At 38.3% G+C, this 25,600-nt stretch overlaps 3 protein-coding genes and 1 long non-coding RNA gene across 7 annotated transcripts in view; 3 read left to right on the top strand and 1 right to left on the bottom strand.

The window, feature by feature from the left end:
• Window positions 1-1,405: 1,405 nt before the first annotated feature.
• LOC109370539 (uncharacterized) lies at window positions 1,406-3,112 on the bottom strand. Its single transcript, XR_002120779.3, has 2 exons — window positions 3,026-3,112; window positions 1,406-2,811 (listed from the first exon to the last, which is right to left on the bottom strand). It is a non-coding gene; the product is annotated as an uncharacterized LOC109370539 (long non-coding RNA).
• On the top strand, window positions 3,097-10,040 carry LOC100550464 (ketosamine-3-kinase). Of its 2 annotated transcripts, none has more exons than XM_010721246.3 (6): window positions 3,097-3,232; window positions 5,081-5,232; window positions 6,257-6,348; window positions 6,859-6,941; window positions 7,324-7,446; window positions 8,168-10,040. In XM_010721246.3, the coding sequence occupies exons 2-6, from the start codon at window positions 5,090-5,092 to the stop codon at window positions 8,504-8,506; spliced, it is 780 nt and encodes a 259-aa protein (XP_010719548.1). In that variant the 5' UTR covers window positions 3,097-3,232; window positions 5,081-5,089; the 3' UTR covers window positions 8,507-10,040. The 2 variants fall into 2 exon arrangements, with proteins under 2 accessions (XP_010719548.1, XP_085096289.1); XM_085240163.1 differs by having other exon boundaries at window positions 3,120-3,260.
• Window positions 10,041-10,183: 143 nt separating this feature from the next.
• On the top strand, window positions 10,184-20,429 carry FN3K (fructosamine 3 kinase). Of its 2 annotated transcripts, none has more exons than XM_019621636.2 (6): window positions 10,184-10,944; window positions 14,852-15,003; window positions 15,798-15,889; window positions 16,329-16,411; window positions 17,585-17,707; window positions 18,478-20,429. In XM_019621636.2, exons 1-6 carry the CDS (start codon window positions 10,819-10,821, stop codon window positions 18,814-18,816), a joined length of 915 nt encoding a protein of 304 aa, XP_019477181.2. In that variant the 5' UTR covers window positions 10,184-10,818; the 3' UTR covers window positions 18,817-20,429. The 2 variants fall into 2 exon arrangements, with proteins under 2 accessions (XP_019477181.2, XP_003211460.2); XM_003211412.5 differs by lacking the exon at window positions 10,184-10,944 and adding an exon at window positions 10,983-13,734.
• Window positions 20,430-21,189: 760 nt separating this feature from the next.
• The window catches only part of TBCD (tubulin folding cofactor D), a 108,564-nt gene continuing 104,153 nt past the window's right edge, over window positions 21,190-25,600 (top strand). The window contains exons 1-5 of one of the 2 annotated variants that reach the window (XM_085240256.1): window positions 21,468-21,597; window positions 21,722-22,387; window positions 23,945-23,995; window positions 24,209-24,306; window positions 25,216-25,317. In XM_085240256.1, coding sequence (XP_085096382.1) covers window positions 23,950-23,995; window positions 24,209-24,306; window positions 25,216-25,317 — 246 coding nt within the window. In that variant the 5' untranslated portion in view covers window positions 21,468-21,597; window positions 21,722-22,387; window positions 23,945-23,949. Of the gene's footprint in view, window positions 21,598-21,721; window positions 22,388-23,944; window positions 23,996-24,208; window positions 24,307-25,215; window positions 25,318-25,600 lie in introns of both variants that reach the window. The other variant, XM_003211411.4, reaches the window with a different exon arrangement.

The following is a 25,600-nucleotide window of genomic DNA, read 5'->3' as shown; positions in this document are numbered from 1 at the left end:
CTCAGCTCGTTTCCACTTATTTGCTCACACAGATGACTTGAGGAATTTTATTTATCTCCCAGGGCAAATTATGTTTAGAGAGAAAAAAGAGCTCTAACAACGAACGCCAATGACTGTCTTATAAATCATCTCTTTCTCTGATGGAAAGTCCTACATCCTTCCTGATCCACCCCCGCAGCTTATCCATGGATGTGGGAGAGGAAAAAAGACAAAAAAAGCCCACAGCATATTACTTATACCTTCACAGAAGTAGAGCCTGAAAAGCCCCTGTGTATTTGCCACTTGTATATGTAAACCACCTAATAAAAGGCTGTACATACCAGTTACCTTTTCTTTTCTCGTACATAATGTCAAGCAGTAAACAGCAATTAGCGGCTGCAGTGCTTTTCTATTCAGGACGTTTGTATTAACTGGTGACTCACCAAATAATTTGCAGCCCAGTGTGCCGCAAATCATCTCCTCCACAGAGAGAAATACTATTTTAAATAGAAAGTTAACTGCTACACAAGCACCAGAACAAGGTAAATATTGCTGTTGAGCCCCAACAGTGCAGAGGAAAGTGGGTGGGTTCAATAGCCTACTGCAAGCTTTTCAAAATACTCAAATAGGAATGAATGATACGGGGGCAGGGAGGGGGAAAGAGTGGAGGCAGGCAAGAAAGGATTACTGCAAAGTCAACCCACACTGCTACATGCCTTTTGTGGTATACAGACCTGCACTGCACGAACAATTTCAGCACAGGGTTTCAGCTAAGGGTTGTTTTATAATCCTCTGTAAGTACATTTGCAGCCTGACTCAGTGGTTTATTTCAAATGGGGACAGTAATCTACGGAACAGAGGCCAAAGGCAGCATGCAGCTGGCTCACAAAGAGCTTGAAATTAGAACCTGCACTACAAAGGTTATCTGTGAGGAAACAGCCCCCAAATCCTAGTTCTCCAACACCTGCAGGAGTTGGGAGCCAGTGCCTCCTGCAAAGATGCTCCATGGTGTCTTTAGGAATGCTATGTCCTGTGTGTCTTGCTGAGTTTCTTCCAGAATGCTTAATCTCTAATTTGCAAAGCATGCTGTCAGTTCCTCCCCCAGATTACGTCCACCATGTAATGAGTTTGACATTACAGTTTTGGCCAAATTTCTGTTACATCCTATCTGATCAGATGCAATCAGAAAGCAGTACAATCCAATTAAATTCCATGGAACTAAGTGCAATTGCTTTCTGCTCCTTATGTTGTCCCTTAGTGACTATTTACTGACAGTTTGGAAAATCTACAACTTAGTGTTTGAAGACTGAACCACACATGTTAAATTCTACTTTAATAGAAAACAATTAGAATTTATAATTAATACATTTAAATGTTTTGTCAAAATAAGAAAGCTAAAAAAAAACAAGCAAACAACAACAGGAAATTCAAAAAAATCGCAGCCATCTCATTTATTTACCAAAAACAAACAAACAAACAAAACAACCGGTGCTGGTCATGTTAAATCCTTCAAAATCTCATAATCTGCTAGAAACTACAGAAGTAAAGAGCAAGTCTTATTGAAAAACATTACTTTTTTATTCTCTGAATAAGAAGACTGAAATAAAGCTTGTAGAATTCTTTTCTAAATGGAGAATTAGGTTTCCTTCAGCATGATCTCAGTCATTCTTCAACAGCCACAGCAGTTATCTGAATGTGATCTTTGCAATGCAGGTTTAAGGATATTTTTTACAACTCAGGAGAACCAATATACATCAAAAATGAAAATTTAGGAATGAAAACGAATTCAGGAATGCAAAAAGATATTCCATTTCTATTCCCATACCCTTGTAGTACTACATTATCCCTGGTTCTGTTTAAGACACAGGGCTTCAACCTATCATTGTCACCTCCACAAACAGTGATGCCTTTTACAGCCAATTGTTAAGTGAATTCTGCTCAGCTGCACAAAAAGGCAATACTACCAGCCTTCTGCAAGCAAAACTTTGAATGTTTTTGACATATTTGGAGTGGCTAAAAGCCCAAGCTGAAGCCATCATGCGTCAATTTGTAAGTTTTTAGACTGACAATGAATATGTACTTCTAAAAAGCACCAATTACACTGCAAATCTGCCACATGAATAGTCTTGGTACATGCAGTAAATCTGACAAAACTGAGATCTGTCACATTTCTTGTGCATGAAATGTGTGGCTCATTTGCTCTTGATGGTAACTTCACAGTGTGCTTCCCAAGGAAGTAAATACATCTTGCACAGAAACAATTATGGTACAATGAATGTCAAAGATAGTATAGCTCACAAGGTTTGGATTTGGTACAAACACAGCACACAGATGATCTCTGCAGGCGCTGTAGAAGAAGACAGAAATGTATCAGCATAGCAAAAACATGCAAGGTAGTTCTGTCTGGACTGCTATAAATCCAGACATCCTGCCAAACTCTAAAACATCAGTTTCTCCATAAAGACAGTGCAGCTGAAAAGAAAATAAATAATAAAATTAAAGACATATGGGAAAGTTTGAAAATGAAAGGTAGGTACATTTCTGGGAAGAAGGAACTTCAGTTCTTCTACTGCAACCAGTGAGACTACAGGCATTAAGGAAAAAATATATAATATATACATAAAATATATAATATAATATAAAAATATAATATATATATAATCAAAATATATATCTCAGACTAACAGAGACCTGAATAAAAAGGATCAATAGGAACACTTCCAGCTTCTACACTTGGAAATTTGTATTTTCGATAAAGTTGGCTAAATATTTAACAAAGTTACCTACAAGGCAACCGAAGTTCACCAAGGTCACCCCAACAGGTAACAAGTCCTAATGGGAAGAAAAGGGATTTACCGATTTATCTCACATCGACACTGACTCACGTCCAACACTAACGGACTGCAGAGAAGCTAACACAGAAAACAAAGGCACATCGCCCTCAGAAGTCACAGCTGAGCGCTCGCCTTTAGCCAGTCCATTCCCGTCAGCTACACCCAGCAGCGCCCAGCAGCGCCCAACGCCCTGCCCAGCCATCGCCCCTCACCTCACCCGACGCCGCCATCTTGCCGGCCCCGCCCCCGTCGCACCGCGCAGCTGCTCCGCGCATACTCAGTTGGGCGCTGGCCGCGGCAGGCGGCATGGAGGAAGCGCTGAGGCGGGAGCTTGGCACCGTGGTGCTCCGCGCTACCGGGCACTTGGGGGGCGGTTGTATCAGCCAGGGCCAGAGCTATGAGACGGACGGCGGCCGGGTGTATGTGAAGAGCAACTCTAAGCCGGAGGTGGGGAGGGTTTTGAGGGTGGGGTGCGTGAGGCGAGCATCTGGTTCGGCGCGGGGGTTGCGCGGGGTTTTGTGAGAGCGGCCGCTCCTTGGAGGCGGGCTGGGCTGGGCTGGGCTGAGCTGAGCCTCTTTGTGAGGGGGGAGATGAGGTTGGCCGGCTGGCCTCAGACGGTAGCGGGTGAGCAGCTGGAATACAGAAGCTGGCCTGCTGCTGAGCTTGGAGATCTGCTTTGTTTGGCAGCTTGTACCCGCTGCTGCTGGTCTGGGATACAGGGCAGGAGCAGTGCTGCATCGCCTGTGCGGCTGCTCGCACTGTGGAAGTGTCCAGAGCGAGCTATATTGAGTGAGGGCATGCATGTTAATTCGTGCTAACAGAACCACTCATTTCCTTCAGTAAGGAGCTTTTCACAATAAATTATGTGTTGCACAGTTGTCCAAGACTTTCTGCTTCAACATCCAGTGCCAGCTGCTGTAGGAAGTAACCATCTGCCTTTGACAGCTGATACAGCACAGCATACGTGTATGGTGTGCTTGTTTAAAAAAAATCAAGATTGGCTGGAATTTACTTTAAAGGTCCTCTGTGCTTGTGGCAGCCAAGTGAACAGTTTCATTGGACTAACCAAAGAACTTCTATTTGCGTTTAATAACAAAAAACATTTTTTAAAGTTTGCTTGCACCTATAGATGCTTCTATATTTGTAGGTGCTCCCTGATTGTATCAGGGAACCGAAGATTGATGCACTGTAAGGGGTAATGCAGCAAAATATTGACAGGCTGTGCTGCTCTGTGAGGCTGAAAACACTTTGAATTGAAACACAGCCATTCTACTGAGGCTTTTGTTCAGTGCGTGTTTAGGGATTCAGTGCAGTTAATTACAAGATAGGGCCATGGAAAAAGATCTGGAAAGATTTTCTATTCAGTAATTGTTTTTTTGTTTGTTTTTTGTTTTTTTTTTTTGTATATATTATAATTATTTTGCTCGTGTCTGTGGATTCCAAATGCTGATTAAAACAAACTTTGCCAAGTGGTTGTAATGCAGTGCAGTTTGTGCAGCGATGGGTATATATCAGCAGTTTCTTTAAAAAAACAGAATCCTCTAGAAAATACTGGGGTTTTTTTTGAACTATTAGAGTCAACACCGGACTTTAACCTGTTATGATGATGTAGATAGAATTGCAAACAAAGATATTGTAGCAATATTTCATTCTTGATCTTATTTAGGTTTTGGAATTTTAAGTCGATGTCTGTTGTAAACAGTCCTGTCACTGTATTTTGTGTATTAGTAATGGGGCTTGTATTCTGTTTCTGTTTTATTCATTATATTTCATTGCTTTTACCTTCAGCACATATTACCAATTTCCCATGTGTCTTCTGCAACTCCCTAGAGCAGTATTTCTTCATGTGATCAGTGCCTCTGATGTCAGTGGAGCAACTCAAGAGAATAAATGTTACTCAAAGTGGATAATAGTCGCAGAAATGTATTTTTCTAGTCATTTGCTTCATGGTCAATTAATAAAATATCGCTTACATTTTATATACATGAGTTACATTCCTTCTATTGTAAACAAAGTTGCTTTTGTGTTTATAGAGCATGGCAGAAATTATGTCCCCTTAATGGAATCGCTTTATGAAGTGAAATCTCTAATTCTAAACTGGTTGTCAGATGGAGTTTTTTGGATCTATCTCTGTCTTGTACATGCATTAACCTACTTGTTCTTTGTTTTTATTTAATGTTTACAGCCTTGATTGGTTTTATGAAATAATTGTCTTTACCTGTGACTGGTGTTAATAGAGATTAATGCTTTCCCTTAATATTTGACAGGCTAGAAGAATGTTTGAGGGAGAAATGGCAAGTCTAGAAGCCATTCTGAAAACAGAGACAATAAAAGTGCCTAAACCCATCAAAGTTATAGACCTGCCTGGGGTCAGTACTCTGTTTGTGATGGAACATTTGGAAATGAGAGGCTTAAACAGGTAAAACACAGCAGTATCACTGCTTCTTTTGTCAGAAATGTTGACTGTCATGGCAATTAAATATCTTTTTTTCTTGGGGGAGGGGATTTTTTTTGTGTCAGGTCAGAATGCTTCTAGGAATTTATATAACAGAGAACTATATAAAATACATAAAATACATCAGAATACTACAGCTAGTAAGTCAGATAATACATCAGTAAGTGTGTGTGTTGTTTAATTTCATAATACTTAATTATTTTTAAATCATTGTTTTTTACAGTAAGGAAAGCTACTTATTTGGTCAGCTGTTTATACACTTGCATTTGATATAAGAACCAGTGTTTATTATTTCTTGCCATGAAAATGGAAAGCCACTTCCAAGCATGATTGCATCCAGATTTCATTTTATTTTTTCAATAGTTCTCACATTGATTTTGATGGCTTTAAGCCTTTGGCCCTTCTTTGTTGCAAATGCTTGAGTAATTTAAAAAGCGATGAGTATTTCCCTCCAGTTTCATTAGGAGATAGGCATAGCTGATTTCCTGTTTCAGTCTCACAATTTCTGCAGGCAGCTTAATTTCTAATTTGTTAAGAAAACTCAGTGAATTCCAACAGGAAGAGCAGAAATTCTATTGTGTTTTTTGCTGATGAGAAGAGTACAAATGCACCTCCTGACCTACAGATTTCAGGAGGTAGCTATGATATGTGTTAATGAGAAGAAAATGGGGAAATGACCTTGCGTTAAATGACTGCCTTTAAAACTGCGGAGAGATGTGAGATGTGAGAGACAGGAGAAGTAGCACAGTGCCATTCATATGGGAGGCAATTGGCTGCGAGAGTTGTTTGTAATTACAGCAGGACTTTCCTGAACTGTGTAGAGGGCAAACTTTTATTTAAAAATTAAAAAGATAAGATTCAATGAAGGCCATCATACTCTTTGGTCTCATAGGCCTTTTAGAGAGAAGAAGGCAGAATGAGTGACAGATACAAAGAAGAGTCTGAGTTCTGTCTTCAGTCTGTCTCAAAAGGATACTTTTGTTTCTAGGCATTCATCGAAGCTTGGAACACAACTGGCTGATCTCCACCTTCATAACCAGCAACTTGGAGAGAAGCTGAAGAAAGAAGAGAGCACAGTTGGTACAGTACACAGCTGTTAATGAATTTAACCTAGTTAATAATTTACGAAACAGTTAAATTAGCTTCTGCTATTTCAGGGTACATTTTCTTCTTCCACTAAAGATGTCCTAATAATATTTGTGGAATAAACACCCAGGCTCAGTGGGGATGGGTTTGTTTTGTTTTGTTTTGCTTCTGTTTGTTCTATTTTGGACTTCTGTAAGCAAAATGATTATTCAGTTTGGACCCTTGAAATCCTGAACTGTGGCTTCTACAAGGACAGGATATTAGAGAAGATATACTGCCTCAAAATATGGTGATGAATTTATAATGTAGTTAATTTACATTGAGCTCTAAAGTTAACTGATAGCAGCAACCATTGTAATGAGAAGTATATTAACATGCAATTTTTAAGAACATCTCAGTAGGAAAAACTTACTACTTTTCATTGTATATTTTTTAAGGTCCACTTGTAATTTAGATGCTTAGAATCTTGTCATTGGTATTGGATTTTTGTCTTTGGTTTGAAAGGTAAAGGGCAAGGGCAAATGGAAGTCCAGTTTGTGGATCAATTTGGCTTTCATACAGTTACCTGCTGTGGCTATCTTCCACAGGTAGGTTGCAATTCATGAGAGTGGTAGAATTTTATTTTATTTATTTTGCCTTGAACAAAGGGCCACAAATATTGTAATAGAAATTCATTTATATCTGACATTTTAAAAAGAAAAAATATTGTTAACCTGTGAAAAAAAGTTGTGCCTTGGACACCACTTACAGATGCATTAGACATCCATACCTTTTCTTTTTTTTGTATTTTATTGCTCAATATTTTTCCCCTATTTTAACATTTTAAGATACTTTTTATTAAAATTTTAACATTTACTATTCAGGGTGTTTTCAGATAAAAGTTGTATATTCCTTCAAAGTTACATTTGAAAAACGAAAAGGTGTCCGTTGTGTGATGTAGAACCAACATCTGCAATCCTCTTCCTTCAGGTGAATGACTGGCAGACTGACTGGGTGACTTTCTTTGCCAGGCAAAGAATCCAGCCCCAAATGGATATGATTGAAAAGAATTCAGGAGACAGGGAAGCAAGAGAACTTTGGGCACGACTTCAGGTAAAAGTTCTTTCAGTTGTTTAGATTTTCTTGTCATAAAACAGAGTTCCTCCTTGTTATGCCTCAGTACTGTTGGTAAGACACTCAGATTCCAGCTTTTAGAGATTAAAATGCCTTTTAGTCTACGTTTCACTGGCTTTTGTAAGTTACCCTATACTCTAAAATGAACGTGTGCCAAATGCCATTTGGCCTTACTGTCTGGGAAATTCTAGATCAAGTTCACATTTCTCTTTCCCTCAAAAACATTTGTGATGAGGAATGTATATTTGGGGTGCTGTTCTGCATGCTCTTCTTTGTTTAAGGTTTGTGTCTGATTAAGTGACTGCAGTTTGGGTGCTGTTTTGTGGAAATCTTTTCAAGATTGTCAGGAGTATCCTGAGCTTTCTAATAATGATAAAGTGAGTTTGCTTAATATTATTTTTTAAATCTGTTAAATGCTACGTAGCTGAATTTAGTTTTACATTTTGAAATTTTGAATGCTAAAAAAAAACACGTGAACAGTTCAGTGACTGGTTGTCATCTGCTTCCTTTTGTGTAAAAATAGAAATTCTTTTATCTGCATCTCTGTTGATAAGGTCTTATGGTGTTCCAACTTAATTTTTTTAAACTGATTTCTAAGAAAGTTGAATTCATGCTCAGCAACCTTTGCATCTATGTGGATAAAACCCTATAATCATTCACAGATTTATTACTGATACGTCTTGCTTTTCTTCCCCTGCAGCTGAAGATACCCAGTTTGTTCTGTGATGTAGAAATTGTTCCTGCTCTCCTGCATGGAGATCTCTGGGGAGGAAATGTTGCAGAGGATGATTCTGGTCCAATTATCTTTGATCCAGCTTCCTTCTATGGCCATTCAGAGTATGAGCTTGCAATAGCTGGGATGTTTGGTGGTTTCAGCAGTTCTTTTTACTCTGCTTATCACAGTAAAATTCCCAAAGCTCCAGGGTTTGAAAAGCGTCTAAAGCTTTATCAGCTTTTTCACTACATGAACCATTGGAACCATTTTGGTTCAGGGTACAGAGGGTCTTCTCTAAACATTATGAGAAATCTGGTAAAGTGACTTCTTGCTCAAGCAGGATGCTGCCTGTGTTGCTTGGATAAGTGTACATTTGGTGATGCAACTACAGGGGTGGCAATGTTAAAATAGCTATTAGATCTTTGACCCCATTGCCCAGCTTAAGACCTAGAATCAGTGAGTCCTAATGAGTACCAGGTATGGCATATTCATCCCTTTTTAGCTGTTTTAGTTGGAGAGGGAAATGAAGGAGCTTATTTGGTTGTATAAAAGGTCCATTGATGTCAAGAAGGCATTGTGTGCTTGAGACTAGGCAAGTTAATAGAAATCAAAGCACTCAAGTGTAAATTATTTGGAAGAAGACTTCTTAGGGACCAGTTGCTCTTAAGAGTAGAGAAATACCAGGGGTTGCATTTGTACTCTAATGGAAAATATTAGAGGAGTGTTTGTGAAATGGAAATCTGCTGTTCTTAATTACTGAGCAGATGGCTAGAAAATTTGCTCCTTGTTTTTTGCTGTTCCTCCTGCCTGTTCCATGATAGACTGCTCAGATCCCTTCAAGTCTTAATTTCCAGTTAGGTGCGTGGAAACAGTATTAACAAAATATTTGGACAGCCAACAAGACAATTGTGTAATTGAAACTGTGAAAAGAGATTTGGACTTGTTAATCATTTTGTTAATGCAATTTCATTGAATGGAGACTGCTTCTCATTCTGTTGAAAAGCAGTGTGAAATTTGTATTTTTTTGATGTGCATTTTGATGCCACATGACCTTCCTGTAGGCTGTTCTGTGCTTGCCAGTTGGCCAGTTCCCACCTAGAGTAATTTCATTTTCACTGAAACTGTTATACTTTTGTCTGATAGCACATACTCTTAAAGCAGGTTTTCTCAAGTAAGACGCTCTACTTGTGGACATCATGTGAAAAGGTACTCTCTCATTAACAGGAAGGTGCACTTCTTGATTGCTGTCATTGCCCACAGGGTAATGCTATCAAATTGTGGCATAAATTCACATAAATTATGTAGTTTAGCCTACAGGTGCCCTAAGTTAACTTATTTTTTTTCAGTACCCACTAAGTGCACTTTTTAGCTCTTGGGATAAGAGACATGGAACCAAAAGAAGTTAAAATGTAACTTACAGAGCAGCAACTCTTCTTCACTGCCAGAAGTGATTTAATGATAACTTTGCAGATTAGCTGCTTGTTGTACTTGCAAGATAAACTATAATCCTGCTGGTTTTGGTATAGGCTGGTAATGAAATTGCAGTGCAGGAGTGCCAGGTAGGTGAGATAAATGCACGGCTCCTAACATGAACTTTAAGTGTTTGGAAATGATTTGAATTAAAAATCTTTTTCACTGGATATTGGAAGATCATTGAAATTTTTCTAGTTGTTGGTTTTGCAGTTATTTGTAAGGATTGGAAGGAATTTTAGAGAAGACAATCACTTGATATAACTTTGCATAGTTCTGCCACTGTACTCATTGGCTGTTGAACTTTTGCTGCAAAAAGTTGTAAAACCTTGCTTGGTGGAATAACTGTTCCTTTTGTTTCATAATAAAAAGTTTTCCCTATTGCTTATCACTGTCTCTTTTCTGAATTAAAACATTACAGCTTGCTTTCATTCTTGGGGAATGTTAAGTCCCTAGTTTGTTGGACATAGTGGTCAACAAAGACAATGATGGAAGCACAGCCATACATCTTAATTTGGAGTACCATGTCACTGGAAAAAACATAAGTAGTTGTTCACATGCAGATAGGACCTCAATTGATACAAAGTTTTTAAGCTGTGTGTGTTTTGTCAGCTATTTGGATACTGTTGATGAACTGTACCCACTGTGCCCATGTTCTTATACCAATCATGCAAACTTAACATTCCGTAACTGGAACAGCTGATTGAAGAATTTTTGTCAGTAGTCAATCCTCTTAGATCTCTTAATAGCTCTTTTTCATGTATCTTCCTAAAAAGGTAAAAGTTACTTAACGAAATTGGTGGGTTTATGAATCTTCAACAAATCTTCAGCATCTTTTATGTTGCTAAAATACTTAAGTATTTTTAACTTCTCACCTTCTAGTCATAACAAAAGTGGATTTTCTGTCAGCCATAGGCAAGAGTGATAAATAAACCTTCAGAGATGACCTTTTCCCAATAGAACAAAAGATATTTTTGTGATTGAAGGAAAATTGCGTTGTATGTAGGTTAGGCAAATAGAAACAATTCTGCTTAGAGTTTTAGTTTTCAGCATATTAGTTTTTTTTTTTGTTGTTTTGTTTTGTTTTAAGCTATTTTAAGTACCAGTTTAAAATGACAGCGGTATGTAAAGAGGAATAGAAACAGAACGTAACAGAGAACTATACCATGGATACCATAGTTCTGCATTCTCAAAAACAGCAGTTTAACAAGAGGATGGGGAAGAGGATGAGATCTTTTCTGAAAGCAAGCTGCTGGTGGAACCTAAGGAAGAAACTGCTCCAGTTCCGTAAGGTAATAGTGTTTTTTTTTTTTTTACATATGAATATTGTACAGTACCAATCTTAATTCTTGTCTTCAATCATTTTGTGTCCCAGGCATGCCTCTGTTACTCTTTATCTCATAGTTTAAAGTTGGTGTGTCCTGCTTTTCCTTCCCAACTTGTTCTTCCTCTTAGCTTCTTCCATACATTCTGAATCTGGCAGACGTGTTTCCTTCTACCTATACTCTCATTTAGTATTTCCTTGTTCTGTATTATAGTTCTGCTGACTTTGCATTCCTATGTGAACAAGAAAAAAGGATTTAAAAAAAAAACAAAAAACTTTTATTTTAAATGCAGTGTAGGTACCCTTGTGTACTCATTGAGATGTTACTGTTCCTTTCTCAAGACGGCTCACACTGCATGTGTAGCACACAGAGATTAAGGCATCTCAAGATGTTATTCCAGTCCTTCTTGATACGCACTGGAATATCTGTTTTCTGTATATTCTGAGGTATCTGAAAACAGATGTTAGACATAATAATGAGCAAAACAAGAAGAAAAGAGAAGGGAACAGAACAATTGCAACCTGCAGTACAGCATAACGTGAGGAGAAGTCTCAAACCAGGAAGCTGGAGCACTTGTGGGATTTGACCGTGGTGCTGGAGTGACCATGTGTGGAGGTTGCAGTTGGGTACTACTGGGTGTTCTAAAACACTTCCTTCAAGCATATCTGGGATGCTTACGAATTGTTTCATTTTGTGTTTGGAATTATGTTTGAGGCTTCTTGTCTGGATGAACAGAAATGTTAAGAAACTAGAGCATTCACCTGCACATTTCTGGTTAAGTATTGATCAAGAGCTGAAGCAAACAGAAGTCTGGCCAATCTCTTGGCTACTATATAAGTGATGTGATAGATTTGGATTAACACAATCCTATTCCTGGTTTAAACTAAAACAGAATGCTGAAAGAAGTGTTACAACTATTGACATCTTTGCTGGAAACTGTAGAAGAGAAATCTGTGGTATACTAGATTGCAGAAAATTGAGCTTCAATAGTCACATTGTGGATTGAATCTATTATCTTTTTTTTTTTTTTTAATTGTTCCTAACAGGTAAATAAAAGAGCGACTTATGATACATATCCCTTTGAAGAAAAAAAAAAAAGGGATTTTTTTTGTTCATTGTCTGTTTTGTTGGGAAAAAAAAACAACAACAAAACAACAACAACAAAAAACAACAACTTCACTCCTTTCCCCAGATGCTCAGTTGAAACTTCTGGTATGATTCCTGGTTTTCAGCTCTAATGGTAGAGTACTCCTTAGGGCTTCATATACCTGAAATTCAAGTGGCTTTACATTTTTACTGTCTGTGAATCAGTCATACGATCTAATGTTTGAAATTTACAACCGTGAATCAGGTTGCTTTGAGTGCTCATGTAGTTTAATGTCCACACTGAGCTCTTAAGCTTTTAAGCTTTCTTTGGTCTCTGTATAGTTGCTTGCTTCTGCAATCTGTGCCTGCTCTTAGGCACAGGTTCTCCATGAGAATGTGTGGACAAGCTACATAAGACTCCTAGTGAAAGTGCTGACTTTACCTTTCCCTAACACCACTTTCTGTAACTATTGATTTATTTCACATCTGGACTTCAGAGGATTGCCAGAACATCCACTTGCTACTTGAGACATATAATGCAAAGGTCCAGCCAGGTTATGGAACCTTGGATATGAAATGGGAACTGCCAGTGGTATGCTAGGACTCAGTCAGAGCTATATAAATAAGTATATTCTGTTATTTGAACAAATAATGTAGAGTCTGGGTTCCAGGAATAGTGTGCTTTATAACTGAGAGTGTCTGTGCATTCTGAGCTTAAGGGGTTAAATGGAACCAGGGGTTCTTCTTTCTGCATGTTACAGATTATGAAATAAGAAAAAAGGTGAGATTATTTCCTAAAAAATCTCATTAAATCAGGAGAAGCACATAGGAACAGTAACGTCTCAAATGTATTAGAAGTTTTATGTTTTTAACTCTGAATTTTCACTTTGTAACATCCAGCCACAAGCACCTTGCTATTTTACTGAATCGAAATTACTTGCAGGCAATACAGAGCTCTTGTTTCTTGCAAGATTATGTCCTGATATCTCAGCAACGACAGCAGAACTCCAGTCCATGCAACGCAGAGAGAAAACGAAATACTTCCCATGTTTGTGTCGGTTGACTCACAGTCAGCGGTGTGATTTAACGGCAGGCAAACAATTCGTTACTGGTGCCTTGAAGCACCGCAACAACGCAAGAGACGAGTGCGATTTTAGTGTTGCATTTAGACCCCCTCTAGTGGATTTGTTTAAGAATTACTCTTCCACCAAAGCAAACAGCTTAAAAGAGAAAAACGGGTTCAAACTACAAATACCAGCAGCTCCCAGCGCTGTTGAGAAAGGACCCAGGACACACCTCTCAGTCTTATTCTGCGAATATTTTTTTCTTCTATGCGAGCCGATGGGAAGCAAGGCATGTTGGAACGTTATCTCTGGATTAACTTTTTTTTTAGGGGGCTGCTATTTTTTTAATTTGGTGGATAGCCCTTCCTGCCTCATAGCAGCGTGACAGTGACAGAAGGACCCAAACCTTTAATCTTGTTTTGCACTGGATTTAGCAGGAGACAATTGCAGAAGCCTGGGAATTACCATGGAAAAGATCCTGAAAACAGAATTGAAAACTTCAGTTCTGAAGGCCTTTGGGAGCTCGGGAGGAGGATATATTAGCCAAGGCCAAGCTTATGAAACAGACAATGGACGAGTATTCGTTAAAATCAACCACAAGCCTCAGGTTAATGCTAGCAGATATTTAACTATTAATGTGATTGTATGTAGAGAGCTCTTCTCTTGTAAAAACAGATGATTGATCATTTAGAGTTCTGCATTTCTGACTGATTTCAGCTTTCGTTTCAGTTTTCTTTTAAAAGCTGTGGGCTACTTTATATCAGGTGTTAACATAGTGAGTTTAGTTAATGGAAAACGAGATATAATGCATGGTGATGATAACAGCAGGAATTGTCACTGTTACATGTAAACAAGGAGCTGAGTACAGAGCTGTTATTGTAGCACTTGGTTTGGAAAAGTCTACAGCTGAATTTGCATTCACTGCATTCCTTTTCGTATTTCAATGGCAAGGGAGGAAACAAAGAATGTCGGTGCTAAAATTCATGGGGGTTTTTTGCTCGGTTGATTTTTTGTTTTTTTTTTTTTTTTTTTTTTTTTTTGTTTTTGTTTTAAGCTGTAAAGGTTTCAAACTTTCCCCTTGGTTGGATTTTCTACCATAAGATTCTTGCAAATGTTCAGGCCAAGCTCTTGGCTTTTCTGTTACTAAATGAATGCAGTACTCAATTGGTGGTTTTGGTTTTATTTTTTTTGCAGCAGAAAACTTGCTTTATCAGTATCTAAAATATCAATATCTTGAAGCACCTTAAAACCACTGTGAAAAACAACATCTTCCCTTCAAAAATGCAGAGTACAGGCTTAGACTTTGTACTTTCACCTCATCTGGTGGCCATTGACCTGTATGGAAATGAGAACCAGTTTAAGGATTCAGTCTTTTACTTCATTTAGTAGTGGCCAACTGTGGTTTTGAAGGAAGATGTCTTGGGTTTTATCCTTAGACATCCCGTTATGTCTGAGTAGTTTACCTCCATAAACAACTGGGAGTTCAAGGTGGAATATTACATATCCTACTACCCTGGAACTAATTGGCACAAAAAAATGAAGAATAATAAACAAAATAAGGTACTGAATTCTCATTGTGTGGATTGAAAGCTACATTCTTTTTACCAAGAAAAACTTAATTGTTGTAAATCTGTAAACAACACTTTTTTTTTTTTTTTTTTTTCCTGAAGTACTTGTTGCAAACATCTCTATTTTAGCTGAAGGATATTCTTTTTCCTTGTCAGGCTAGAAAAATGTTTGAGGGGGAAATGGCAAGTTTAGAAGCAATTCAGAAAACCAATATTGTGAGAGTGCCTCAGCCTATTAAAGTAATTGACCTTCCTGGAGGAGGAGCAATGTTTGTCATGGAGTACCTAAAGATGAAGCACCTCAACAAGTATGTACATCTGTACCTCATTTCCTCTTCTTTGGAATATTTTCTTATATATTACATTTCCTGTACTCATTGCAGCTGGGAACAAATTAATTTTGTTCCTCGTACCTGCTATGCTGCTGTGTTTTAGATGAGAATAATGTTGATAACGCTGTTGTTGCAGAGCAGTGCTTACATTAAGTCAAGGACTTTGTCAGCTTCTCACACTGCCCTGCAGAGAGGAGGCAGGGCTACACAAAAAAACTAAACAGAAACACTGGGGGAGTTGACCGGGGGGTGGGAGGCACTGCTCAGGGTTTAAGTCAGCAGGTGGTGAGCATTACATTGCATACAACAATGATGTTGTGCATCACTTGTTTTGTACATTCTCTGTCCTTTATCTTCACCTGTGAGTTTTTGTGTTTTTTTTTTCCTGATGCTCTCCCCCATCCCTTTATGGAGAGAATGAGTGAAGGGTGCTTATCTGTCTATTGGGTTAAACCACAACACTTGGTCAGATACAGCAAATATTTATCAAGATTGATGTTTCTATGTTTATGCATGCAATCTTGTAGGTGGGTGTTTTTTTTTCTTCCAGAAACATAATTTATGTTCCTCTTTACTATCACATTTAATCAGCTACTGATTAAAAACAGCTAGAGTTTTTGTCTAGCCATTTGCTCCCTATTATATACTCATGAACTTTATTTCTGTCAAACACAAAACCTTACACTTGGTCATAATGAATGGAGATTTTTTCCTGTAACGTTTTGTTCATTTGTTTAGTTTCAGTTTTGTTTTGTTCTTTGATCCTCCAGATATTCTTCAAAGCTTGGAGAGCAGATAGCAGATCTTCATCTTTATAACCAGAAACTTGGAGAGAAATTAAGAAAGGAAAGAAATACAATTGGTAAAGTATTGATTTTTGTGTACTGAAACAAAAATAATGTATTTGGCTGTGGGTTTGGTAGTGTGTTGTTATACTGGCTACAGTCAGAACTAGGACATTGAGTTGCCAAGCTCTGTCAAGAATACTCATTGCTAGCTTGCAGTTTCAGTTTATGCTTCTAGCCATCAACTTCAAAATCACATGGGTAGCATTGGAGCAGCTTAGTCTCTTATTTGCTATGGAACTTTATTTAGCTTATTGTTTAAAGTTCTTGAATTTTTACATTTTATTCACGTTCTTTTCATTTTTAGAGGGTGTTAAGACAACGAAAAAAACTGTAACTTATATTTGCCCATGCTTACATTTAATTTTTTTTATGCCTATCATCTGAAATGTAGTCCCGTGTTTGCAAACCTTGCTATATAAAGATCTCAAGACTGCCTGTATTTATGTTTCTTAGGTAAAGGAGCCAGTTACTCTGAATTTCAGTACGTGGATAAGTTTGGATTCCATAAGGCCACTTGCTGTGGTTATATAGCACAGGTACATTGCCCATTCGTGAAAGCTGATTGTATAATCAATGAAGATACAGATGTTATAATCATGAAATAAATGAGTGAGTTTGGCTAAGCAGGTTCTTATACCAAAAAGAGAATAGATAGAGTGCTTACCCTTGTCCTGGGCTCACTGTAAAACTCAAAAGGAGGAATCTCTAGAAAGAGATTCTTCTTCACTGGCAGTCAGCTCTTAAATGGGGCTAGGAGAGGTGCAGCCAGGCTCCACCCCTTCCAGCAGCACAGCTGAATTACCTTCACCTGTGCTCCCAGGGCTGACACATTGCTCACCTCAGGTGATCAATCAGAGATTCAGGCCGTGATTCAGTAGTTCCCGTGTACTGATGTACTCACATGGTTCTGTAAACTTCTTAGATAAAGGTTTGTTTCATTGGCCTTCAGCTTTTGGATAATAATTCTGCAGCTTTCACATCTTCATTTTGACCTGATGGTGAAGGGAATCTGATAGCTCTTCAATGTGTGTGGCTTGCTACCATGCATGTAACAAGCAAACAGAGTGGACTGAATAAGAATTTGGAATTATTTGGTGGTTTTTTAGCCTTGTGATACTTAATAGAATAAGCATCTCTTCCTCAAACATGTCTTTGTTTTGGGTTTTCTAAACTCCTACTGCATGGGTCTTAAATAGTAAAATCCACTGTTGTTAGAGAGCTTTATCACTTAAGATACTGGAACTATCTCTGAGATAAATCAGCTGTCTGCTGGCTGTGCATGACTGAGTTTCATCCTACTAATTAACTGAATCAGCATACTGTTATTTGAAAGACCTTGTTAAGTACAGCTTTATACCAAATTAGGAACACATTGCTTACTAAAAAGAAACTAATCCTTTTGCTTTTCCAGAAAGGCTTTGGGATAGAATATGCAACAATGAAATGGGCTCACCAGAACCTATACCTCCATAACTCGTTAAGAAAATATCAATGAATGAAAATAGGGAGAACCTCAACTTACACCTCATGTGAAAGAGAGATTCACTTAGGCATGGAAGAAACTGAGCAATTAACTGAATGACTAATAGAATTCTAATTAACATGTCTAATATCAACGTTGTGTCAGTATCAAATAACTTGATATGTATTATTAATATTGACTGTGCATATCTTGAAATAGTTCTAAGTGTCTGCATCATGTTTTCCAGGTGAATGAATGGCAGAGCGATTGGCCTTCTTTCTTTATTCGTCACAGACTCCAAGCTCAACTGGATTTGATTGAAAAAGATTATGGAGACAGAGAAGCAAGAGAGCTTTGGTCACAGCTAAAGGTATGAACTGTATCTTAAATGTGTGTGGTTTTTTGAATGTTAGAAAATATGTATCAGCGGAATTTTAAATGTATTTTATAACAGGTTTACATAGCTTTTCATGAATAACAGTAACTGGGTTAGCTTCACGGCAGACCCAACAACACAGTCAACTGAAAGAATTTATGCTACTCTTCCAAATTTTTTTGTTATTTTTTTAATAAGTTGGTGAAAATAAACCTGCAAGTCTTCACTGACATGTATGTCTTTGATTATAGTTAATAGTAATATGTTAAATCCTAAGAACTTGGTATTGCAAACTGCATAACATTCTGCTACCAGACAGAATTTTTAATTGGTCAGCTCACAGCTGAGACTGGTTCAGTCATACTCTATACAGTGATTAGGAAACAACTAGGAAGGTATTCCTCTCTTCCTCAAGCTCCATGGCACAAATGTGTTTCTGTATATCTGTTGCCCTTTTGTCACTGAAACCATTTATTTTATATTTCTTGTGATCAACTGTACTATTAATGTTTAGAGACAATACATAATTATAGATGTTGATACTAGAATGTGAATTAAATGAGTTGCTAAGCTCTGTCAAGAATAATCAAAACACTACTGGTTTACAGTTTAGGTTTATAGCAGTCAACTTCAAAATTGCTTAATGATGACTGAAAACAGATAGTATTTGAGCAGCTTAGTCTCTTATTTCTTATTGTACTTTGTTAATTTAATATTTTGTTTTAAGCTCTTTTATTTTTACATGTTTGTTCATATTCTTTTAGGTAAAGATTCCTGAAATGTTTTCTGATGTAGAAATTGTTCCTGCTCTACTGCATGGGGACCTGTGGGCAGGAAATGTGGCTGAGGATGACTCTGGGCCGATCATCTTTGACCCTGCTTCCTTCTATGGCCATTCAGAGTTTGAACTGGCCATTGCTGGAATGTTTGGTGGGTTTAGCAGCTCATTTTTCTCTGCCTATCACAGTAAAATACCCAAAGCTCCAGGATTTGAGAAGCGAAATAAATTGTATCAGCTCTTTAATTACATAAACCACTGGAACCATTTTGGGACAGGGTACAGAGGACCTACGATAAATGTAATGAGAAAACTTTTAAAGTAACCAGACAGGGACTAATTTCTCAAACCAAAGTAATTAGCAGCCTCTGCTTATCAGATGTAACACAAGCTAGAAGTCAATGTTGATGATAAAACACATAACATGGCTTAGTATACTTTTGAGCCTCACTAAGTGTTAAAAGTGATTGCCTAATTTTTAACATATAGTAGTTGACTAGCATAGATTCATATGAAGAAAAAAAACTGCATTGTTTCTGACGACTCCATTGGGTTGGGAAAGTAGCATTACAGCCAATTTCACCTTATTCTGCACAGAGTCTTACTTCCGACCTGCTGCATTTCCACAGTTGTTTACAACTTGCCGCTTCTGTTGGTCTCTCATTACTGAGAGTTACTGCTGTGGGACTGCAGTGCTGGAAGTAATCATTGGTTTCTTAGCTCACCCCATTTGTTTTGTTTTGCTTTAGTTTTCTCTTCTGCCTTTGTTTTGGTCCTTTCATCCGTTTATGTTTGTCTTCGTTTCTTTCCTATGTAAGGGTTATGATCCAAAATTTAAGTCAGATTTTATGAATGGGAAAATAAAAATGTTCTTTTTTTTTATTTAAAGGTAGGCAGGGTCCTTTAGACTGCAACTGACACTAGCATTCCTAATATTTATTTTAATGTAATTAAATGTTTTTTTTGTGTTTCCCTGAGAAATTCAGTTGAGTAGTTTTCTCTTAAAAGTGATGCTGCTGTAGATCCTTGGTCAGAAAATGGATTGTTACCACAAGTTTGATAATAAAACCTATTAAAACTATGTTGTTATGTATAATACTCTAATAGTAACATTTAAATAACTGTGAAAACATAGCAAACAGTAGGAGGGATTCTTGTTTGCATAACAAGTATCAATTTTGCTGTCTTGATTGGTGCCTGATGTATTTTGTTTTTAGAAGATAATGTACAGTAGGCAAAGCTAGTCTGCTCTGCCAGTGCTGCTTTATTGAAGGAACAGTGTCAAACTGGATAGATTTATCTTTTTTAGTATTCCTAATGTTCTATTTTTATAGAAAAAGGGCAGTGAAGATGTGAGGAGAAAACCGTGCAACAAAGATACTGGCATACAGTGTGAGCTAGGGTACATTAGTGACTTTTTTTTTTTTTTTTAATGAAAGTAGTAAAAAAAAAAAAAAAAAAAAAAGTAAATATGGTCCAACAAATTCTTAAGTGAATTAGGAAATGAGAATGATAGAACTTATATTTTCAGGGTTCAGATGTTTGTAGTGATTCGTACCCTAAATATTATATTCAGAAATATCAAATGACTTCATTTAAGTTTTAAGTGGATGTGTTATAAAAAATTATTAGGTTTTTTGTAATTTATACTATTTAAAAATAACTTAATTATCTAAATATTTTGTATGTTTTTTTGGTTTTTTTTTTTTTTTTTACTTCCTTGATTTTGAGCTACAGTTAGTGGGGTTATAACACTTGATACAATTATAACAGTGGAAAAGTGGAAAAATAGAGTGAGAATACAGTTGAAATTGTATTTGAATGAACAGTGAAGTGCTGAGTCCTAGCATTTATTCATGTATTTTCAATGCATTACCTGAATTGCAAACATGTGAGCTTAAGATTTACTGTTGTTCAATAAAATACTTGTTGCAAAAATCAGGTGTTCGGTGTACCTGCCTTCTGTGATGGTGTTCTGTGTTAATGAACGTGATCCTGAAGATGGCTATTTGAGTATGCCATCTCCTGGGAAAGAGAAACCATCTGTCCTGTGCTGTCTGAAGTTTTCTCCTGTATTTTCTTTTGCAGCTGATAGGGAATGAATGAGCACCTCTCGGATGCTCCACCTCACCCAAGCATCTTTGGGGCCCGCTCTTTGGGTACTGTTCTCTGTCAAGCGAAAGGATAACGTGAGGTGACTTTATTCAGTGTCTGCTTTAGGTTCTGACTAAAGTGTGCCAAGAGAGGAGTGGCCACGTACTGCTGTTGTGGGGTGAAAAGGAGCTGTGGGATGGAAGTGGGTGGAAATGTGGTGGTCTGAGGGGGGTACATCTTCCTCAGGAACATTCCAGGAACGATGCTGAGCTGAGGACTGGTGACTGCTAAGAGGGGCACGCGTGAACCTGCTTGCATCTCTTCCCCTCTCTGGATTGCTGAAAGCTACAGCTATTGCACCTTTGTGGTTTAGATCAGAGTCGTCCATTACCCTCCGCACCTCGACCATGACGTGATTAAGAAATGGCGGTGGTTACAGATAACGCTGCACTCCAGCTGCCTTTTGCGTTTTGCAGCCTATGCCCAATGCTTGAAGACAAATTCACCTCAGGTGTTACAGCCGCGAATCTCTCCCCGCTCCCTAGCGGAGCACAGCGCTGCCCGCTCCCTCAGCCCCCGCCCCGCGCAGGGGTGGGGCCGTCCATGCGTTCTTTGGTCCCGCGCGGCGCTCCGTAGAAGGAGGGCTGGCTCTGAGGAGCGCCGCGCCGGTTGTCTGGGTAAACCGGGGTGCGGCTCGGGGTCCCGGGGCTGTCGCCATCTCGGAGCCGCGTGTGAGGGACGGGCGCGGCCTGAGCGCGGTAACGCGGCTGTGGTGGCGCTATAACGCGCAGCGCTGTTACGCGGAGCGCAGTGGCGGCCTCGGCGATGGCTGTGGGAGAGACGGATGGAGCCGGCTCGGAGGAAAGCGGGAGCCGGGAGGCAGATGTCATCTCCAGGGGAAACATCCTGGAGAGCTTCACCGAGAGCCAGGAGGTGCGGGCGCTCCTCGGGAACCTGAGAACCGTGTATGGGGACCCGGTGGCTCAGGAAGTGATCGTGGAGAAATTCATCGGTGAGGCATTGATGGTTCTAGTCTTTTTTTCTTTTTAAATTAATAATTGCGGGTTAATTATAACCTTGAAACTGTTTTTCAACAGGTAGTTGGGATTTACGGTTTTATTTATTTTTTTTTCCAGATATGTGTTTTGCTTCCACCCGGGGCTTGGATTTAAGGGCCCTGAGTTTGAGCCGTGTGGAACCTCCTGCTCCATACACAGAAAGCAACCGAGCTAACATTTGTGTGCTTCTGCCACATAAAGTCATTTCTGCACCTAACTGCAGTCCATCTTGAGCTTGCGAGTTGTAATTCAACGTTTTTAGTTTCATGTTTCATATAAAACATATGTCATATGTCTCATGTTTCATATAAAACATGAAGGGCAGCACACACGTGGTGTTATTTCTGAGGAGCCTCAGGCGTGAGCAGCAGAGCTGTGCTGTGCAATGGAAGCAGTTCTGCTCCCAGATCTCTTCCAGCACAGATGTCTGTAATGGTGCTCACCTGGCCCTATCTGAGGCAAACGGCTTACAGAGCACCCAGCTTTGTGTTTGATGCTATGTCCCCACCACGGGTAACTTGCAAAACTTAGTTTCGTGTATCTAAAATCATATGAAGTGGATTAGCGCTGTGTGTCGCTTTTGGAGAAGTGATGAAATTGATGAAACCTATCCTGCTTCATTGTCTGTGCTTTTGATGAATCTAGGTAGGCCAACAATAAACCAGGAAAGCCCAGATTTGGAAATCTGACCCAGCAGAAGTTATTCCATTGAATCAGCTGACAGTGGTCCATCAGAAGGAAGTAGTAAGGACACTCATGTTCTGAATATTCAGTCTCACAAGGGAAATGGCAGAGTTCGCTGGGATAGGAAAGCATGTACTTAAAGTCATCAGCTGCTGAAAAGCCGTCATCTTATCCAGCTGATTGAGCTGCTGTGCCCCACTTGCACGTCATATTCTGTTTATTCAGGCTGTATTTGTGCACTTCCTGTGTGCATTTCTGCTCTATCACACATCTCATTGCTACCCACTGCAAAACTGGCTTCTGCACTTCTTGGGAATGTGTCAGTTGAAGGTGTACCATAGGTATCAGAAGAATGTATCATTGCTTAGAATGTACCACTGAAACTGACACTGGCACTGTGCATCTTCAAAATGTGGTTCTTAATATTTAGTGTTACAAATTATAATGTGACCTTTCATATGTGATTGTCTCAAACATGGTGACAGGTAAACGAGTGCCTTGCAAGTTTTGAAGGTTAGGGATTATCTTAATCTATAAGCAGACAATGCAGTAATAATCAATTACAGAGGATTTTGACACAGATCTCCAAAATGTTCACAAAAACACGTGATGCTTTTTTGTGAACTGTTAAAGCAGAAGTCTAGGTAATTTGATTTGCAACAGCAGTTATGGAGGAAAATTTTAGAAGTCTTTTTTTTTTTTTTTTTTTTGGGTAATAGCACTGGAATATATTTTTTTTGTTTTTGCAGTTCATTCTCTTCAACATTTTTATTTAGGGTTTCATTTTGTATTACCACACTCTGATCTGGGAAAACAATTTGATGGAGTAATGAGTTATAGTTAAACTCCACTTCAGGCTATTGCTCTGAGCATTGATAGAATTTCTTATATTCTGTGGTTCTTTTATTTATACACAGCTTCAGATTCATTAATTACAATGGAAAAATAATGATAATGGGGAATGCAGATTTCCATCTTGAGAGTAGACAGTGCTATGGAATCCCATTGGAATTGTACAGGTTATTGCAAGGGTACTGTTGGACGGGATACTGTTGGACTTGCTGGTATCTTGAATGTGGTTGTGCAGTGTCATCCAGTGGTCAACTGCAGCACTGTTGAAGCTGTGTTATGTCAAACCTGAGTTTGATGTGAGATGGAGAAAGGGATAGAGAGTAAAATTGATAGAAAAAAATAGAAAATAGATTTTTTGAATTGATAGAAATTGATAGAATTGATAGAAAAAAATGCAGGAAAATGAAACATTTCTAATTAAAAAGCAGTTTTCTGATCAAATATCTAAAATGACCCAGGCAGTATTGATCATTTAATGATCTTTTTGAAGTATAACTTCTAGTTAACAGTAATTTGAGAGACTCCTGGAAGAGAGTTTTTGATTCAGTAAGGATAAATGGTGTTTATTGTATTGTATTTTTACACTAATTTCTCTGTTGTTTTCTTGCTCCTTGATCTCATCTAAAAGTGTGGCAACAGTTAGCTTGAGGATATTGAAATCTTAAACTAAAACTGTCAAGAGTCAGGAGTGTCTCTCTCACAATTAATGACTTTAAGGGCCTTTAATTTGAATTATTAATAACAGGCACCTCTTTTTCTTTTCAGTTATAATGGACAAGTACCAGGAGCAGCCTCACTTGTTGGATCGCCACTTAGGTAGGAATGCCATCTTTTACACAATAATTTTTGTGTGTATACTTGAAAATCTCTTAAGCTAGAAAGTTCAAACGTGCATTGCAAGATTGCTGAGGTTAATATTAGATATGTTGTATGACTACTACCTCACTCCCAACTATTGGAAGTATGAGAAAGAAACTGTCGTCAAACTGTGTGTGTTCTCACTTGTTTTTTTCCCTCTCCTTTCATTAGAGTGGATGATGAATATGTTGCTGGATATAATACGAGACAGTGGATCTCCTCCTGTGCTTTTTCACTTGGCTTTTAAATTTCTTTACATCATTACAAAGGTACAAAAATCCCATAACCAAAATTAAGCATTCTATAACTGAAAGTGTGTAAATTTCCAGTATCTTTCTTTGCTGTTTAAAGAACTTGAAAACATGTTAGTTTAAAAATAGAAAGAAAAGTAATTATTGTCTGAGTAATGCAGTAAAACCTTTTAAGTTGTAGTGTGGAAGATTAGTTGTTTTTTTGGGGGGGGGAGGGGTAAGGCAGCATTTCCTTGATATTTCATCCCATTCATTGATACAGAGTAGTAAAAAGCAAGCTCAGAATGCATTAAAAATGTGGATTGGAAGTATCATGAGTCACAATGTTAAGAAGAAGAGTAAAGCATGGTGAAGAATTAGATTGTGGAATTTCCATCTGAAATTCTAAAACAGGCTTTTTTTACTGTAAGGACTGAATGCTGGAATTGATTACTCTAAGATTGTGGAGTCTCCATCAGTGGAGCTACTCCAAACCCTACTGAATAGATGTGGTCCTGGACAATGTGCTGCAAACATAAGGAAAAGTTTCTTTCCTTTGAGGGTTGCACAGCACTGGAACGGGCTGCTCGGAGAGTCTGTGGGCTCTCGTCCTCAAGATATTCAAAACCCCTGTGTAACCTCCTCTAGGGAACCTGTTTTTACATGGGGATTGGACTAGGTGATCTCCAGAAGTCCCTTCCAACCCCTGTGATTCTGTGACCTTGCTTGAGCAAAGGAGCTAAACTAGACAGTCTTTGGAGGTCCCTTGTTTTAAAGAAATATCCTTTCATGAATTCAGTTACTAAGTTTGTAAAAATGCCAGAATCTCAAGGTTAATTCTGTTCTTATTACACAAGGTCTGTATAATAACTCATCAGCGGGTCTTTTCTTTTTCTTCAGTACTTCATGATGACAGATGGCTTAATGAATTTTGAAACTGTGTTTCAGGTGAGAGGATACAAACTTTTTCTCCGACTGTTTCCTCACGAAGTCACTGATCTACAGCCTGTTTTGGATATGATTGCAGACCAGAATCCAAAAGACTGTGAGGTAAGAATCTGCCATACTTCTGTCTCCCAACAAAAAAAACTGAAGAGCATTGGAACAATGTAGAAAATTGTTCTCAAAAAAACCCAACAGCATGTAAAGCTGTGGTATGCGCTGAACAGCATTAACTTAACAGCTAGACTGAATGCAGAAATCAAGATTAAATAAGTATCCTACTTATTTAAAATTCAGTGTAGCTGGGAATGTTTTAAGTATTGGTTGAAACATTATATAAGCAAATAATTTCTGAAGCATTGGTTGAAGTACTGTAGTTCATATTGTTTTT

Source organism: Meleagris gallopavo, chromosome 20, assembly GCF_905368555.1.
Source record: "Meleagris gallopavo chromosome 20, MGAL_WU_HG_1.1, whole genome shotgun sequence".
Taxonomy (NCBI): Eukaryota; Metazoa; Chordata; class Aves; order Galliformes; family Phasianidae; genus Meleagris; species Meleagris gallopavo.
Note: the sequence above shows the minus strand (reverse complement) of the source record. Positions and strands in the feature narration are given on the sequence as shown.

What these genes read in the sequence shown, in the direction of transcription:
- LOC100550464 (XM_085240163.1), top strand. Translation starts at nt 3,120, where the DNA reads ATGGAGGAAGCGCTGAGGCGGGAGCTTGGCACCGTGGTGCTCCGCGCT. An exon ending in GAAATGAGAGGCTTAAACAG is followed by an intron (nt 5,233 to 6,256) that starts GTAAAACACAGC and finishes TTTTGTTTCTAG; the next exon opens with GCATTCATCGAAGCTTGGAA. An exon ending in AACTTTGGGCACGACTTCAG is followed by an intron (nt 7,447 to 8,167) that starts GTAAAAGTTCTT and finishes CTTCCCCTGCAG; the next exon opens with CTGAAGATACCCAGTTTGTT.
- FN3K (XM_003211412.5), top strand. Translation starts at nt 13,594, where the DNA reads ATGGAAAAGATCCTGAAAACAGAATTGAAAACTTCAGTTCTGAAGGCC. An exon ending in AAGATGAAGCACCTCAACAA is followed by an intron (nt 15,004 to 15,797) that starts GTATGTACATCT and finishes TTGATCCTCCAG; the next exon opens with ATATTCTTCAAAGCTTGGAG. An exon ending in AAAGGAAAGAAATACAATTG is followed by an intron (nt 15,890 to 16,328) that starts GTAAAGTATTGA and finishes TATGTTTCTTAG; the next exon opens with GTAAAGGAGCCAGTTACTCT.